General features: G+C 37.4%; 1 protein-coding gene across 1 annotated transcript; it reads left to right on the top strand.

Annotated features, from left to right (window-relative positions):
• Positions 1 to 1032: 1032 nt before the first annotated feature.
• Positions 1033 to 15165, top strand: MYNN (myoneurin; the record flags this gene model as incomplete). The annotated part of the gene is given in 7 exon segments (NM_001133253.1): positions 1033 to 1113; positions 1919 to 2215; positions 6409 to 7202; positions 8219 to 8378; positions 10077 to 10255; positions 12248 to 12334; positions 14023 to 15165. Coding segments are annotated over 6 exon segments (1749 nt in total). The 3' UTR covers positions 14286 to 15165.
• Between the last annotated feature and the right edge of the window lie 4222 nt (positions 15166 to 19387).

Below are 19387 nucleotides of genomic sequence, written 5' to 3' on the forward strand. Positions count from 1 at the left end.
CGTGAGATCACGCTTTGTTTTTTTTTTTTTTTGTTGTTTTGTTTTTTTTTTGAGGGAAGCCTTAGCTTAATGTATGCCGGTCTTTCAAAAGACATGATCTTGATAGCAATTTGAGAGTTTGAACTGTAAGTTTTTGTTACTTTATTCGTTCACCAAATGTTTTTATGGAAGCCTTGCCACGTGGAACACGTGTCCCGGGTTTTAAAAAATGAATTTGACTCACCAGCTAACACTGAAAAAATAATGTACAGCCTAGAAGGAAAGATCAAAGTGTAAAAGTGGTTAGTCCTGTCGCCTCCTGAGCATTTTTGTATTATATCACTTGGTTTTTCGTCTGAAGTGGATGTAAATAATCGTATTAAAAATCTTCTAGTCCAGACGCAGGAAAACGTTTTCCGGTATAAAGCCCACCTTCCTCTAATGTTGCGCATGCCCACTGTGCCCAGCTGCTCCGCTTTCGTGCATCCCAGACTTCTGTCACCAGGTAAGGGCATCTTGGACGCTGAGCTACAGTTGGCTGGGCACAAAAAAAACCAGGGGGTGCCAAGAGTTTTCAGGTACGTAAGCGGGAAAAGGGTGCCGAGTCTCAGCTAAAAAATCCCCCATGGCAGAGATCCAAGTACACATGCAGCAGTTTCCACTGGTGGGGCCCCGAGGAAGGGGAGGATGATGGGAGAAGACAAGCAACTACAAGCCCCCGCACGCAGTGCGCAGCTGGCTTCAAGAGAGAGGCCCGCGGTGCAGTGCTGCCGGGCCTCGGCGCAGAGCTTCGGCGGAGCGCCAGACGCTGACTGCCGGCACCAGAATGCTCGCGATGAGGAAGACAGGCGGAGCGCTGCGAGCTAGCGAGCCCTCAGCTGTCGTATCCACGACGCCTGCTGCTTCGGGGGACCCCTGGCATGCTGGGGAGTGGGTCTCTGTGGGACATCCTGTCCCGCCCTGGCCGGCGCCGGACCCCCATGGCCCCAGAACCTCCCGCACTGCCACGGGATGACAGAGCCGGACGTGACGCCACCGTGGAAGGAAGGGAGGGGCGGAGCGTGGCGCGGTGACGTCCTCCCAAGATGGCGGAGACAGAGTGAAGAAACCGTGCTCCCCCCTGGGTTGCTATCGGTGAGTTCCTACTTCACCCCCAGCCCGCCATTCCCGGTCTCTCCAGAACCTGGGCCATCAGAGGGCAGGCTCCTTGGAGTTCCAGCACGGGTCGGGGCGCAGGTGGAAGGCTTGGGCTAGGCAGCCCCGGGGTGGCCTGGGCCACAACCTCTGCTGTGGGAATTCGCGGGAGTGGGAGCTGGGCAGAGGGCAGGGCGGCAGAAGCCGAGGAGGGACTGGCTTGGGTTGTCGCTCTCAGATGCCGCCTCGCGTAGAGAGAGTGGGAAGGGAGAAGGTGTGGCCTCCTTAGCGCGAGTGATAGAACCTTTGACAACAAGCCATGGCCCGGCGCATTCCCGGCTTTCTGGGCAACCACCTCGCGTTTTGGGGAAACTGCACTGGGGAAACTAACAGGTTTTGGTGACTTGAGAGCAGTTTTTAAAAACTCGTACTGTTTTGCCCCTATGTGTCCCAAGAGATCATGTCTTAGTGGTTTAAAAAATTTTTTTGTAACATAAGTATGTCTACTGAGCTTGAAAATTTGAGGGTTCAACAGATGTGAAAGCGTCAGGTTTTGCGGTGCTTTTTGCAGGTGGTAGAAGTGTTGCCATTCACCGTCACTTATTGATGTGTCCAAAGGATTGTGTTAGTTGATCAAGGTAACCAAAGATAGAAAGGCACTCATCCGTTCATTCTTAACCATATATGTTTGATAAGGATTTTCAAGGGGGCTAAAATTGTTAAAGTTATGTTCTCTGTCCCTTCCCTCACTGAACGTTGATGAAAACTTACGGTTACTGATTTACTGTTTCTTTTTGTCTTTTAGATCAAGGGTAAAATTCCATTCTGATATCAAAATGCAGTATTCGCACCACTGTGAGCACCTTTTAGAGAGACTGAACAAACAGCGGGAAGCAGGTTTTCTCTGTGACTGCACCATAGTGATTGGGGAATTCCAGTTTAAAGCTCATAGGAATGTGCTGGCCTCCTTTAGTGAGTATTTTGGTGCGATCTACAGAAGCACTTCTGAGAACAATGTCTTTCTTGATCAGAGTCAGGTGAAGGCTGATGGATTTCAGAAACTGTTGGAGTTTATATACACAGGAACTTTAAATCTTGACAGGTAAAGTACACATTTTATTTTCAGTTATAAAAGTTAGTCAGTAGTCTTCACAGCAAAAGTAGATTTGTATTTTTTCCATTCATTCTCTGAACTCAAATTCTTCACCTATTTATGCACACAATGTTTGTTTTTATAAAGAAATCAGTATCACTGATTTAGGATGAGCAGGCAATATTTCATAAGCACAGATAATAAACAGTAAGAGTTCTGACACGTTTATTTACTGAAACAAAGCCTGTGATTTCACTTATGTAAACTTGAACATTAAACACGATGAATTTATTTTATTTTATTTTTGAGGCGGGCTCACTGTCACCCAGGCTGGAGTGCAGTGGGGCGATCTCGGCTCACTGCAACCTCTGCCTCCCGGGTTCAAGCGATTATCCCACCTCAGCCTCCCTAGTAACTGGGACTACAGGCATGCACTACCACACCTGGCTAATTTTTGTATTTTTTGGTAGAAACAGGGTTTCACCATGCTGGCCAGGCTGCAAACACAAAAAATTCTAAGTTACTTCCAGTTTCCCATTGCTTTTTGGTCCTTGAATTCCTCTGGTCTTCTGTCTCCCTCATTCTGACTCCTGTTATCTCTGTTAACCTACCAGTACTAATACTAAAGTAAGGTCAGAGATGCTACAATGATTCTCTAAGATGCTTACTGATGTCACTGCATTAACAAGAAGTGGGTTCTGAGGAATCTGATAATGCAGGCACTGTGTGTCTCCCCTGTATAACGAACCATATAATTAGATTAATATCAATACATTTACAGATTGTAGGGGAAAAGGTGGAGGGAATAAAAGCGAAGAGAAACTGATTAAATTACCCCTGTCTTATTTCTGCCTCTCTTATGAAAGTGAACATGAGTAGACTGTTCATAATCTTCTGACATAGGAAGATTATAGGCTTTGGAATTAGATCTTTCCTGTCAGTCGCTATGTCTCCTTGAGCATGATGCAATCTCTCTGGGCCTCAGTTTCCCCATCTGTCAAAATGAGATGGTAATAACTACCTTGAGGCTAAATAAGGTTTTACTTGATCCTTATTCACTTCCCACTGAACGTTAATTTCTTTATTTTTCTTCTTTACCCTCTCCTCCCCCTTTAATTCCACATTTCTTGGAGAAAAAATAGAAAAAAGAAAAAAGAAACACCTGAAATTCTGCTACCCACTGATAACCCCTGTTAACCTTTTGATATATATTAATTCATTCTTTTCCAGATCTCTGTAGAGATGTGCATGTATACATTAAGCAAAATCTTTCCCTCCCTTTTATATTGTAACTTATCATGGAGATATTTAAAAATCTAGAATCAGGGTGCTCATTAATCCTTTTGACGAGGAAACATTCTTGTGTAAGAAGTATCCAGTGGGGGGAGGGGAGGGAGAGAAAAGTAAACTTTCATGCTATTTTGGAATTATTTTTAAATTTTGGTATAATGAAATCTTCAAGTGAGTTATTTATAAGTTGATTAAAGGAAAAGAGCAGTGTGAATTTTGGCTGGCCTTCAATTTAATGGTTTCCCTTTCTCTCAATTAACTATGCAAAACAAAAAAATCTTGATTTGAATACACAGTAGAGCACTTTTCTTTGAGACTTCATGCAAAGAACCAATGTGAAGAACAACCAGGTGTTTTGTTCAGTCTCTTGGTACATATCTTTCCTGGGGACTGGGGAGCTAATTCCTTGAGTTCAGCTAGAAATGTAAGAGAAGATTTATACCAAAATAGAAAGGCTTACAACTTAGTGATTAAGAAAACAGGTAGAATAATAGAATTAGGTTGGCTCAGGGGCCAGATTACCTTGGTCAAATCTTGGTTCTAACATTCTGTGCTCTTGGACAGGTTACTTTATTTCTTTGGACTTCTGATTTTTCACTTGTATGTAAAATGAGGATTATAATAGATTTCATAGGCATGTCCTGAGGATAATCTTATAAAGCATTTAGGCATGTACCTGGCAATATGTAATTAAATGACCTTCAGTGACTGTTCACAGGATGTTATCTAATACTTGTAAACAAAAGCAAATCTGTTATTGAAGTATTGATTGGTTCTCTTAACTGTGACTGAGATTATAGCCATCTATGAAATAGTTTGTATGAATTACCATTTCAATGTTGAACAAATTTTTTTTTTTTTGAGACGGAGTCTCACTCTGTCGCCCAGGCTGGAGTGCAATGGCGTGATCTCGGCTCACTGCAACCTCCACCTCCCAGGTTCAAGGGATTCTCCTGCCTCAGCCTCCTGAGTAGCTGGGATTACAGGCACCCACCATCATGCCCGGCTAATTTTTGTTATTTTGTAGAGATGGGGTTTTACCGTGTTGGCCAGGCTGGTCTTGAACTCCTGACCTCAGGTCATCCGCTCACCTTGGCCTTACAGGCATAAGCGACTGCACCTGGCCTTGAACAATTAATGTATGACTTCCTGCTAACTTATATTGGTCTTAAAGGCTACCTGACCTTGTTATCTGTTTGGCGGTTTATTTTATGGAGCACTAAACACAGTTAGAGACCAAAAGATCTTTTTTAGTGGCCCAGCCCAAAAGACAATTTTTAGAAAGCTATTGTGACGCTAAATTAAATAAGGGGAAACATACAGGTGGCACTTGAGGCAAAGCAAGTTTAATTAGAAGATGATGAGAACATGGGTAGAGATTTGTAGATACTGTAGCATACTTTTAGAGATCTTAGAGGTTCATGACACTAGTTATTTTTTATTTTATTTCAAATTTTAGTCCTTTAAAATAGTATCGCCAGCACTATATTTACATTGTCAGCTATGATTAAAACCCTTTTCTGGCTTATACTTACAACAAAGAGGGAAAGAGATCATCTTCCCAAAAATAAACCATATTTAGGGAAAACAGGAAGATTATTTTAGGGTAAGGGGTGTGTGTGTGTGTGTGTTGTGTGTGTGTGTGTGTGTTTCCATCCTCAAATACTTATAACAGTCATGTTTTTAGTGTTAATACCAACTCAACTCTAATTTTATAGCTAAGAAAGTTGAACCCCCCAAAGATGCTGACTTACCCTAATTAAGTCAGCCAGTAATGTCAGAGCCAGTGCTAGATTAATCAAACAACCTTTCACCACATGGTGAACTTCTGAAGGACAGAGACTATTTACTTATTAATATCTTAGTACCACACATGGTAGATGCTTAGTAAACATTTGACTAGAATATTGAACAAGGTGGCTTAAGTCTTTCTTTGTAACTCTCATATCACAAACACTCCAGCTAATTTGGGTTGAGTATCACCAAAAAAGGTGGGAGGGTTGCTAGAGAGAGTTTAACATTCTAAAACCTTGTTCCTCTAAGTGGATTCCTCTAAGCAACATTGGCATCACCAGGAAGTGTATTAAGAAATGCAGGCTGTGCTGGTGGCTCATGCTTGTAATCCTAGCACTTTGGGAGCCCAAGGTGGGAGGATCACTTGAGGCCAGGAGTTCGAGACCAGCCTGGGCAGCATAGCAAGACCCTGCCTCTACAAAAAAAATAGCCAGGCATGGTAGCACATGCTTGTAGTCCCATTTACTTGGGAAGCTGACGCAGGAGCCCAGGAGTTCAAGGCTGCAGTGAGTTATCATTATACCAGTGCACCCCTGCTTGGGCAACAGAGGAATACTCCATCTCAAAACAGAAAAAAAATGCAGAATCTCAGGCCCCATCACAGACCTACTGAATTTGAATGTACGTTTAACAGGATTCCCGGGTGATTCACATGCACAGCAAAGTTTGGGAAACATAATTAAAGTCCCTCACAGGGGAGCAGGAGAAAATAGTAAGAAACAAGTGTCATTAGACTTTCCCTCTTGCCAATCCAGAAAAGTTGGTTGCTATCTGAAGAGGCCTCAGGATGAATGGAGGAGGTAGTGAGTTACCATCAGCTATTTTTGTGTTCTAGGGTTTTAAAAAGCCAGAAAATTTAACATTTAATTTTTCTGCAGTGGTTCACTGTCAGCTGTGAATAGCCATTATCTTTCATCTCTTGAAGTTCTGTAAAATTGGAGATTTTTTACCTAAACATTATTCTGAATGAATTTATAAATATATTTTTCTCTTAGTTATGTCTTTTTCAGCATTCTGCTTCATTAGGTCTTTAAAATACATTGAAGTATATATGCAGCTCTGTTTCGAAAAGTTTTTCTTTGATCAGAATATTGTCATGTAGCCTTGTTTCCTTGCAGTTGGAATGTTAAAGAAATTCATCAGGCTGCTGACTATCTCAAAGTGGAAGAGGTGGTCACTAAATGCAAAATAAAGATGGAAGATTTTGCTTTTATTGCTAATCCTTCTTCTACAGAGATATCTAGTATTACTGGAAACATTGAATTGAATCAACAGACTTGTCTTCTTACTCTGCGAGATTATAATAATCGAGAGAAATCAGAAGTATCTACAGATTTGATTCAGGCAAATCCTAAACAAGGGGCGTTAGCAAAAAAGTCATCTCAAACAAAAAAGAAGAAGAAGGCTTTCAACTCCCCAAAAACAGGGCAGAATAAAACAGTGCAATATCCCAGTGACATCTTGGAGAATGCATCTGTTGACTTATTCCTAGATGCAAATAAACTGCCCACACCTGTAGTAGAACAAGTTGCACAAATAAATGATAATTCAGAACTCGAGTTGACATCAGTTGTGGAAAATACTTTTCCAGCACAAGATATTGTGCACACTGTTACAGTGAAACGGAAACGTGGAAAATCACAGCCAAACTGTGCTCTGAAAGAACACTCTATGTCTAATATAGCCAGTATCAAGAGTCCTTATGAGGCGGAGAACTCCGGGGAAGAGCTGGATCAGAGGTATTCCAAGGCCAAGCCAATGTGTAACACATGTGGGAAAGTGTTTTCAGAAGCCAGCAGTTTGAGAAGGCACATGAGAATACATAAAGGAGTCAAACCTTACGTCTGCCACTTATGTGGAAAGGCATTTACCCAATGTAACCAGCTGAAAACGCATGTAAGAACTCATACAGGTGAGACGGGTGTGTGGGGAGATATAATTATTTTTATACTGTGACTAATATAGTGTATTTTTATAGAGAGTACTTAGCACACACTACTTGTGACCAGAATTTGGTATATTTTTCTATTCATCAAAGTATTTAACAGTGTTAAACTGTTGAAAATTTATTTGTAATTGTAACCAAGTATTTACTGGCTGTTTAAGCCCTAATGCATCAACTCCTTATACCATTTTCCCTCCAAATAAGCATGTTGATTCTAGCTTACCAAGTATTTAACAGAGACAAAGACATTAAAACTGATAAAGAGAAAATGTAATTACAATTCAGGCCAGTTTTCAGATATTGCCAACACTTCTCATTACATACTTCGAGACTCTGTTGACTTCTGAACATGTTCATTGGAATTACACATACAGTGTTCCCTAAGCTTCTACAGTTACCTTTATTTTGCATGTCCTCTGCCTGGTTGGAAAGTATGAGCACCCATTGGTACGTTTAGATTCGTACTTTTTTTTTTTTTTTCTGAGACAGAGCTCACTCTGTCGCCCAGGCTGGAGTACAGTGGCGCGATCTCGGCTCACCGCAAGCTCCGCCTCCCGGGTTCACGCCATTCTGCTGCCTCAGCCTCCCAAGTAGCTGGGACTACAGGTGCCTGCCACCAAGTCCAGCTAATTTTTTTGTATTTTTAGTAGAGACTGTTAGCCAGGATGGTCTCGATCTCCTGACCTCGTGATCCACCTGCCCCCACCTTCCAAAGTGCTGGAATTACAGGCGGGAGCCACCGAGCACAGCCCTAGATTCGTACTTTTTAAAATGCCATATGTACTTCTCTCGTGAATTCAGAAACACTAATTTCTTCTGATTCTACTGGTGTTTTCAGTGGTCTGGAAAAGATTATATTTGTTTTCAGTTCCAACAGTTAACATTTTCTTAATAACAAAGCTAGTACTGTTGATGAAATCTTATATGACTTATGCAACCAAAACACTATTTTCTTCTAAATACAAGTTTTATTGTTCCTTTAGGTGAGAAGCCATACAAATGTGAATTGTGTGATAAAGGATTTGCTCAGAAATGTCAGCTAGTCTTCCATAGTCGCATGCATCATGGTGAAGAAAAACCCTATAAATGTGATGTATGCAACTTACAGTTTGCAACTTCTAGCAATCTCAAGATTCATGCAAGGTAAAAAACCAAATGAGTTGTTTGATCTTTTAGTCTTTTAATCACCATAGTCTTATGAATAGACTATTATATTAGAATTCAGGACAGTAGAATTGTAATTGTGGTTCCACCAAACAATATTAACACATTCAAGGAACCACAAGGAAGCCACAGTGGTTGATAGGAAATAAGCAGGGGGTGGGGACTACTAGGAAATAAGGTCAGACTGGTCCAGAAATAAGATCAGAATGATCCAGAATGCAACTTAAGAGGATCATTCTAACTGGTATAGGATTATAAGAGTGGAATCAGGGTAAACAGGAATCTATAGATAAAACCCAAGCAAGGGTGATGGTGGTTCAGGCCAGGGTGGCAGCAGTGAAAGAAATAAGTAGCAGTAGATTCTGGATATATTTTAAAGTTAGAAATAACAGAATTTGCAGACAGATTGTATGTGAAGTCTGGAAGAGAGTCAAAGATGATTCTGAGGTTTTGGGCCTGAACCCCTATAAAGATGGAGTTGCCATTAACTGAGATAGAGAAGGTTTGCGGGTAGAACAGTTTAAGTGGAAGTGCAGGAATTTACGAGTACAGTTCTGTGCGTGTTAAATTTGAGATGACTTAACACTTCTGAATAGAGGTGTGTAATAGATAATTGGTTATCTAAGTCTGCAGTTCAGGGGACTGGTTTGAGCTGAAGATAACAGTTTGGCAGTCATCAGCATATGACAGTATTTAAAGCTGTAACCCTGGCTAAGGTCACCAAGAGAGTGAATGTGGACAGAAGAAATCAAAAGACGGCCCTGAGGCACTCTAACTTTATGAGTTCTGAGAGATGGGTGAGAACCAGCAGAGGTAACTAGGAAGGAGCAGCCAGTAGAGGAGGAAAACCAGGAAAGAGAGCTGCCCTGGAATCCCAAGTGAAGGAAGTTATTCAGATGGGAGTGGTCAATTGTAAAATTCTGTGATAGGGAGATGAAGACGGAGAATTGACGTGGATTTAGCAAAGTGGGAAGTCAGCAGTGCTCTTGACAAAAGTATTATTAGTAGAGGCCAGTAGAGAAGAAATGGAAGTAGATAGAACACTTGGAGTCTCAAGGTTTTGGTAAAGGGGAGCAGAGAATGGAGGAGCAAGTAAGGTCAAGGGTCTTTGTTTTGTTTTTGTTTTTTTAATCTGGGAGACATCAGTATATTTGTATACCGTAATCCAGTGGAGTGAGAAACATGGATGATGTAGGACTGGGGAAACTGCAGAAGTGATATCATTAAGTAGGATCTCAAGTATACAAATTGGAATTGATGGATTCAGATGAACTGTCACCCTCATGTCATATGAATTTTTCTCAGTGAAATAGGAAGCAGGGATGTCACCTGAGAGTAACAATGGGTGAGGAGATGCTGATGGTTTGAGGAGAGAGTTTTCACAAGTCAAAGAGTGACTAGACTTGTGAAAATAATTGCCTGCAGTATTAGGGGCCCACTGACAACCATATAAAGATCATGGAAAAACTTTTTGAACTGATCTCAGAACTAATGTTTTGATAGTAAGTAAAATACTTGTTTTTGGCAGTGTTTACACTGAAACAACTACTGATTTTAAATACATAGTCTTGGCCTGTTAAGATGACATGAAATAAAATGTATAAAAAACTTTATGAATTCTTGCTACATAGACTGACCTCCAAATTGTTTTACTTATTTAACTTTATTTACTAACAGGAAGCATAGTGGAGAGAAGCCATATGTCTGTGATAGGTGTGGACAGAGATTTGCTCAAGCCAGCACACTGACCTATCATGTCCGTAGGCATACTGGAGAAAAGCCTTATGTATGTGATACCTGTGGGAAGGCATTTGCTGTCTCTAGTTCTCTTATCACTCATTCTCGAAAACATACAGGTAAGTTTGACAGGGAGAGACTGCTTAAAATAAAGTTATAAATAAAAGAAAAAGGGGACTTGGGCCTTTAGCGAAGTAGATTAGAAACTTTGTAGTTAGATATCTGTTTATACTTCTATAAGGTATGTTTATGATTTTCACATATTTGTTAAATATAAAAGCTGACTTATTTTCTAGAATAATACAAGGTGGGTGAAGTAAATTATATAACTTACACATTAAAATCAGTGAGATAATTTTGATATTATATAAACTTGCATTGAGATGCGTTTTGTGACTTTATAAAAACCTTTTCAGCTTCCTGAAGGGTCATCTCCTGTAGTTAGGGTTGGGGAGTGGGTTTGGGTTGAACATTGATTTTTTAACTTCTTAGGACCTTTCCTACACAGATATTCTGAGATTTTCAAATAAAGTAATTCAGATGCAAAATAGCAGTTTGGAAACAAATTGCTTTTTTAGGGTACATTTTTTAAAAGACTTCCCTACATACTTTTATTCTCCTTTATTAATATAGTAGATAGCAAGAATAGAAATGTGGGTTTATGAATTGACATGTTCTTAATCATATAAAAATCAAATTCCTTGCCCAAATCATCGCTATTAGAAGGGACATTTTCAGGAATAAAGTTTTAATATATGAAAACTTATGAACAGTATACAATAATTACTAATACTCATTTACTTGGATCACTGAAAATACCTCTAAAGTACAATATAGAGAGATTTTAATTTAAATAATATTTCAGAAAAGCTTACTTTAGATTATTTGTAATTGATAAATATTATATTGGTATAGTACACCACTTCGCTATCTTTTATTTTCCATCTAGGTGAAAAACCATACATATGTGGTATTTGTGGGAAAAGTTTTATTTCCTCAGGAGAGCTCAACAAACACTTTCGGTCCCATACAGGTCTGTGTTTAGGGAGAACGTATTATTTTTTGTTCTCTCTTAATTTCTTTTTATGTAAACCTTGACTTTTAAGCCATTATGGACTATATGGTATTTAGTCATACTATACCTATAGCAATATCTTAATGTATAAATATCAACTTATTTGCTTATTTTGTTTTTTTGTTTTTTTTTTTTTTTAGTTGTTTGGAGTATGAATTAAATTTGTTAAAGAATTGTGTTGGTTTTCCAAGAAATATGCCAGATAATCAATAGTTTTTAAATGATTTGGATTAAATTGCACAGATATACCAAGAAATGAAAAGGAATAGGTAATACCAAGATAACATCAGATTTTCTTACTAAACAGTGTTTAGTATGCAATTTTTAGGAACAAATTTTAATTTTGACATGTTTATTGTAAAAAGTAGTTTGTAAATCGTATAAAGAAAATATTGAATGTAAAAAATTTTAAAACAAAGGAAAATGCCACTTTGAAAGAGTACTGTTCTGACATTCTCTATTTAAAAATTCCTCGTCATAATTCCTACCTAGAATAATGTGAGTACTTAATAGAGATTTAGTAAGTTTTTGGTGACTTTATATTCTCATGTGCTTTAGTTTACACCATAAAGCACTGAACAGTTCTTATTTCCAAAGAAGTGTAATATTGTAGCATGCTGTCAGTATTTTTAAGGATTTTCTAATTTGCCAGGTACCTGAGAGCAGAAACCATGATTATTACAATTATTTTCTCCCAGCTGAATCTCTTAGCCAGTGTCTGGCATATAATTGACACTCACTAAGTGTTTCATAGAAATACAAGAGTAGGCTTTTGTTTGTTTTAGTTTGCAAATACATTTCTGTTCATGAAAATGCTCAAGTTTTCTTGAGATACAGATTTTTTGTATAAAGGAGTGTCTAGGTTGTATAGAATCTTTCATTTCACTATATTGTCACCAGGTGATTAAAGTTACAATTTGAAACCAAATTTAAACACTATAATAATTTTTGCCTTGTGTTCATAAACATTGATATTTTTGTCTTAGCTAGCAGCTTTTAAAATATTGAAATTTAAACTTTTAAATTTGTTTTTCAGGAGAAAGACCATTTATCTGCGAATTGTGTGGAAATTCTTACACAGATATTAAAAATTTAAAGAAGCACAAAACAAAAGTCCATTCTGGTAAATGCTTGTGTTTTGTTTTGTTTTGTTTTGTTTTTTAATTTGGTGCTCATATTAGTGCTATTCCTTAAAATGTTCAGATGAGATGTCCATTTAAGCAGTTTAAATTAAATGTCTATTTCAAAAACTAGGTATATACATGTGAGGAAAGTAGCTTTTTTGCAGAAACATTCACTCTGGATTTCTTTTCATATTGAATCTCTTATAAAAAAAAAAAACTTGAAACATTTCCTCCTTTTAAAACCTGACTTAATAACAGTCCCAAGCATGAAGGAACATATAAGCAAGCTTTGTGTCACTGTTTTCCATACTGGAGTCTGGATAACTCAGGGTTTACTACGGTTATTATGAAAAGAAAAGTTGTGAGGGATGTTATCATGAACACTAGTCCAGAAATGTTTAAGAGGAAATAGGGAAACAGGTAGTCCTACGTTGTTATAATATATAAAAATGGAAAGCCAAACAATAAGTTTTGAGTCTATTGGTTAAAGTGAATTCTTAAAAAAGTTTCCCTGTGCTTACCATTTTATTCTGTCATTATTAGACATGACACTAGGCCCTTCTGGTGTGTAAATACTTAAACATCATAAGTATTAAGTTAGAGACATTAAAAACTGCAGTAAGTCATTAATTTAACCACTTGTTAAATTTCTGTAAGGTGTACTTTCAGGGAATATGAAGTTAAACAAGGCATAGTTCTGGTACTCAAAGCACTTGCAACCTGGTGTGCGAGACCAGAAACCTAAATAAATAATTAAATAAACTAAATAAATAGGGAAAATGTAGGGCATAATCGACACAAAAGTGCTAAAGAAGATACTACGTTTTTCTGAGGTAAGTAATAGAAAAAACTTAATTTTAACTTGAAGTATGGAGAAGAGTTCAAAGATGGAGATGGAAGAGAGGATTCATTCCAGGCAGAGAACATTGTAAAGAGTCAGTGGGACAAGAAGGAAACCTTGGCTAGTTGAAGTGAAGAGTAGTTTGGGAAGAATACAGATAATTACAATTTTACGAAAGCAGTTTTGTCTGTGTAACAAGGACAGTGAAACCAAAATCATGTCAACACTTTAGAGTAACGGAAGCATGTTAAAGCCATTGGAAAATTTGAAGGCAAAAAGTCAGTGTGCTAATTGCTCTCTTGAGTAGAGCAGAATTTCTCACCTCTGAAAATATATGAAAGTGCCATACATACTGTTCTGAACTCACAGAATAATATGAACAACTTATTAAAAACATTCAGTGAATGAAAAGAGTATTTCTTATCACTGTTTAATATTTTGAGGGAGTTAAAGAAGTATAACGACATTTACTCTCAAAGAATTTACAGTCTGGTTGAGGATTCAAGGCATACCTGAGTAGAATGTTAAATGGCAATAAGAGAGATAGATGCCACAAGGCAGTATATGAAAATTGACAAACGTGTGATTAAGCCGATAAAACAGCTCGCCCTGTTTCATTCTTAATCAAGTCCATTTTTTTTTAATGGAGTTGGTGCTTGAACTTAACCTTGAGGCCCAGATTGAATTTACATAAATAGTGAGGAGGGCATATCTACAAAAGAGAAACCGCTTGAGTAAAGGTATAGAGGTTGAAATGTAATTTCTGGGAATGGTAAGTACATTAGTCTACCTCAGGGGTTTAGTTTTGTTTTAAAGATAATGTAGATTTTTTTCCTTACATTATAGGTGCAGATAAAACTCCAGACTCCAGTGCAGAGGATCATACTTTGAGTGAACAAGATTCCATACAAAAAAGTCCTTTATCAGAAACTATGGATGTGAAGCCTTCTGATATGACTTTACCATTAGCTCTTCCACTTGGGACTGAGGACCATCACATGCTTCTGCCTGTCACAGACACTCAGTCTCCTACATCAGATACATTGTTGAGGTCAACTGTGAATGGGTATTCAGAACCACAGTTGATTTTTTTACAACAATTATACTGACTTTGTAAGGAATATGGAATTGCTAAAATATCATTGGTAGCAAACATCTCTGGTAAGGTGCATATATTCATATTAAATTCCCATTCATTTGAGTTGTGACCATTATTTTTCATTCACTGAAGTAAAAGCACCTGATGCTGCATCACAACTGCAATGTTTGTTTTTATTTTAGGCTTTATGTCTATACTTCACAGAGAGCGTTTTAAGTAATGAATTATGTACCACTATTTTGGGTGGATGAGTTTTATTTTCTTTTAAAGCTGCCTTAATTCCATTTTTATTTTGCATTTTAGAATTGCCCTTCATTTACTCAATCAGCCAGTTAATGTGATTCAGTTGTGACCTGTGGGATTTTAAAATTTTCCTGCCCTCATAATTTAAGCAAAATCCACGATAGTATCAGCCCAAGAGTGTGTTGCTATTTGTAAGCCCTGTGGATCAATACATAAACTATGGAGAAAAATAAAATTTCATATTTTTGCTTGTGAAAATTTAGGCACTGAATAAGAATTGTGCTATTTCTCTATTAATATATTCTGTTAGAAATAACTTTTCTAATGAAACAAAAAAATGTTTCTCAAAATCTAGAAAAGTGCATATAAATTTTTGTTCATTTAGAACTCAGTATTCTGGAGAAAACCAATGGTCAGTACTTTTGGTTTCAGTTATCTGAGATTGTATTTTCAAAATGAATTTTAAGTAGATAATTTGGTGTTTTTATCTTGTCAAAGACAGTTTCAAAATTTGATTCAGTTTATGTTTTATTCAGTTCTAAAATATTGGAGATGAGGAAAATGTACTTGAGTTTTGAAATATTTTGGTAAGCCTCTCTTATTCCTGTTATGCACTTTTTAAAATAAATATTAAATTCCAGAAAGAATTAATGCATACTAGAAATCACTTGGCTTTTAAATTTGGTACATTATATTGCATAAAGAGTTAAGAAATTAACCTCAATTATAAGTAAACATTTTGAGTTACCAGAAAGCCAACTTTAATTAAATATTTTATATCTGAGTTTTCTATAAGTTTGGGGTTTGTTAATTTTATCAATTAAACCACAACTTTTGGTGGTGGTTGTAATTTCACAATGGTCCTTTTCCTTCCAAATGAATGTAGAAAATTCGTTATTATCCTGATATTGGCACCACTCATCCCCATGCCACTTTTCCCACATATTAATTTATTTCACTGCCTGATCTTTGGATATGAAATTATCAGTTCCACAAAGTCAATTTTTATAGTGCCGATCAAACAGCATGGTGGTATTCTTTTTCTTTTTTTTTCCCCCCACAAGGCTGTTGTTCAGTGTGAGATGACATCATTTCTTATTTCTGCCATGCTGTGGCTTTTTTATTTTCTGCTTTTAAACTACACCTGTAGCACAGTTAATATGTTTTTTATTGGTATTGATTTAATTCATTAATTTTCTCTATTTGGGACCCAAGTCATAAGAACCAATTAGAGGACATAATAAAAACACTTAATGCTTGTAGTCTGTAGAGATCTTCCCCATTTCACAGCACACACATTATTTTCATAATAAATTGCCACTGGTGGGACATGGGACTGACGTATTTGAATAGTTTGAAATACCACCTTTGTATGATACAAACTTAATATTTGATTATTTTATCTAAGAAATCTATGCATGTGTATTAAGTTAAAATAGTGGGTTTAAATAAAATTTATAAAGCATTAGAATGTTACCTAATCTCTTCTGGGTTAAATGTGATAGGAATGTATTGGAATGTGAAGAAATAATAGAAAATTAAAAGACTCAGCCTCTTTAGGAAGTTTGCTAAAATGGAGAGGTTATGTTTAATTTATTTATATCTTCATTAATCCAAGCATCTAATGAACAAAAAACTGCTACAGTGACGTCATAATTCTATAAGGGCAATAGTTGCCAAATTTCCTCTGGTATTATTAGCATTCTGCCTTTGCATAGATTAGCCTTCAAATTTATTATTTTTAGTATTATTTGATACGACTGAAGTGGCTAAGATTGACTGAGCTTTTCTTGATCACATTTTCTGCTTCTTAGCTAAAGTAATTTTATCCAAATTGACATGGCTTGAGTTGTCATCATTTTCTGCTCTTCTAGAATGATGTGTAGAGAAAACTTGAAGATACTATCCCTTCTTTGGCATTCTTCTCTTAATGCTATGCTATTATTTATCATAATATGCATATATTTAGTTGTATCTGGTATCATTCTGACACTCATAACTACCATTTTAGTTAAGTCCAACTTTATATTTGTTACAATGCAGTGTTTTGGGAAAGGTCTATTAGTAATCATTTAAGTATTACATATTTTTATGGAAGTCTTTAGAAGGTGAAGATCTTACTGAGAAACTATTTTCTAAATAAATTTAATTTTGTTTTGTATTTGTATCAGATCATGCCTACTGTATGTTAGATTTTAGACTATTTTAAAAGAAACCGTAGATTATATAAAAATTTTTTTGCTGTTTTTAAATGGCATTTGTCTTATGTTTAATTTCACAGGATGATTTTGATAGACAAATTTTAGAAAACCTTTTTTCAAAGGTAATGGTTCTATCAGTTTCATTCCAACCGTAGCTTATTTCTGTGTTTCAGTCCTACAGAAATTGTGCAAGTGAGTAGTTGAAATAATGTACATGTACTAGTTTTTTTAAGTATTCTAAATAGTTCTAACATTTAATGCATATCAGAAACATGTTTAAGAAATAACAATATCCAGGCTCACCCCACCTATTGAATCAGACAGTTCCCAGGGCATATATATGCTGGAGAAGCCCCATAGGTGATTTTAATGTATACCAAATATGTAGAGTCTCACTCTGTTGCCCAGGCTGGAGTGCAATGGCGTGATCTCAGCTAACTGCAACCTCTGCCTCCTGGATTCAAGCAATTCTCCTGCCTCAGCCTCCTGAGTAGCTGGCACTACAGGTGTACGCCACCACACCTGACTAATTTTTGTTAGAGATGGGGTTTCACTCCATTGGCCAGGCTGGTCTCGAACTCCTGACCTCAGGTGATCTGCCCACCTCGGCCTCCCAAAGTGCTGGGATTATAGGCTTGAGCCACTGCGCCCAACCATGAACTACTATCTTAAACATTTCTTGATGTTCTACCTTTGGGAAGCAGTTTAAAATGATGCTCTTGAATATAATTTTCAATATTTTACCTGGAAATTTTGAGTACCTAGAACTTTTTTTTTCTTATTATACTTTAAGTTCTAGGGTACATGTGCACAGCGTGCAGGTTTGTTACATATGTATACATGTGCCATGTTGCTGTGCTGCACCCATTAACTCGTCATTTACGTTAGGTATTCCTCCTAATGCTATCCCTCCCCTCTCCCCCTGAGTACCTAGAACTTGACTAGAAATACCATCAGGTAAAATTCTTTAAATTCTACATTTTTACTCATTATTTATGGGCAATATTGATATGTAGTTATTACAGCATTAATTTTTTGAGATAATAATTATAGTCTACTCTTCTGTCCTCTGCAACTCCTGCCTCCATTCATTCAAAAGAGGTTTGCTGTACAGAGACTCCTTGACTTACGGGTTTATCATAAGTCAAGGAGTATACTGAATATGTATTAGTTTCACACATTGTAAAGTCAAGAAATCATAAGTCAGCGACCATCTGTATTTGTTTAAGAAATTAGATAATTACCATGTAAACACATTATTTAATTTCATGAAGAATTTACTAAAATAAACACCATGGATGTGAACATCCACATGTTTGGATAACAGTATCTGGCCGGTGTTTCAAATGCTGGGAAAAAAAATTCAAATCAGAATGCATAAAGCTGCAAAGATGATAAACTACCCTTAAGTTTACAGTCAAATGGAGATGCCAAGCATAAATATAACTTGCAATAAGACAAGCCAAGATGTTGAGTGTTATAGTAGGGAAGGCAAGAAAGGAAATGCTGAGCAGTCAACAGGAGTAGAATGGACAGAGAAACAGCCATTGCTTACCTGGATAGGCAAACGAGGAGATGGCTGCTGGAAGAATTTGCACATAGCTGATGAAGAGTGAACTAGGCAGAATGGAGAGAAAGCATTAAGTGGAGAGGAGATAGAAATCAGAGGCATCTCCAGTACTACACCTATACCATCTTGAAATAGTCCTCTACCCATACTCTGTGCTGAAGGAGTGAGATTAGATAGCCAGGTTTGTAACCTATGTCCTCACATGCCAACCACAGTTGCGTGCTGGAGGATGGGGATTAGACAGCCACATAGGTAACACATGATTCCATACTTGTGACCACAGCAACAAGACACTTCACCAGGGAAAAACAATTCATAGGCCAGACGGAGCTGATAAGATTCTTTCTCACAAATTTGAGCTATGAAATTCTGAGACAATCAGATAATGATATACATATAAATGAAAAGATCATTTTAGAACTGGCCTCGAAGTCAGTGAAGCAAGCTAAAGTCTAAAGGAAATGATGAGTAAGTAGAGGAAGCTGATCTATAGAGCAAAGCTAGGGAATGAAACAGGTTTGCAGAGCCAAGAGACTGCCGTAGAGAGATCAGAAGAGTGGCCTTAGTTTCTGGCTTTGCAATCCTACTGAGGTGATGCAGCCATGATTCATTTTCTGCCCCTGGATGCCATTGATTGTGGCTGTTGTATTCTTATGTTAAATCCCCTTTTTCTTAAACAGGCTGAGTCACTTTCTTTTCCTTGTAATCAGGCAGCCCCCAATTGGACACCTAAGCTTTGATCCTCGGTGATTGAGAAGATAGTGATACCATTGACATCAAGATAAGTCAAGGAGCATGTTTAGAGAAGGGAAGCAATTTTGATGTACCGAATTTGACTGGTGGTGAGATATGTAGGAAATTTCTGGTAGTGGTTGGAAATGGGGCCTGAACTAGGAGAAGTTAAAACTAGAGATACAGATCTTGCAGCTAATAATTTATAGAAATGATTAAGGCAGCCCTCGGAGATGGTATAGGAGAAAAAAAGATGACAGAATTTGGGGGAAAATTCATTTAAAGGATGAACAAAGACAGAAAAGAAGATGGAAAGTGATAACAAAGGAAGAAAACCAAAGTGGCACACATTTTTCAGAGGCAAAA

This window comes from Pongo abelii, chromosome 2, assembly GCF_028885655.2.
Source record: "Pongo abelii isolate AG06213 chromosome 2, NHGRI_mPonAbe1-v2.0_pri, whole genome shotgun sequence".
Classification (NCBI taxonomy): Eukaryota; Metazoa; Chordata; class Mammalia; order Primates; family Hominidae; genus Pongo; species Pongo abelii.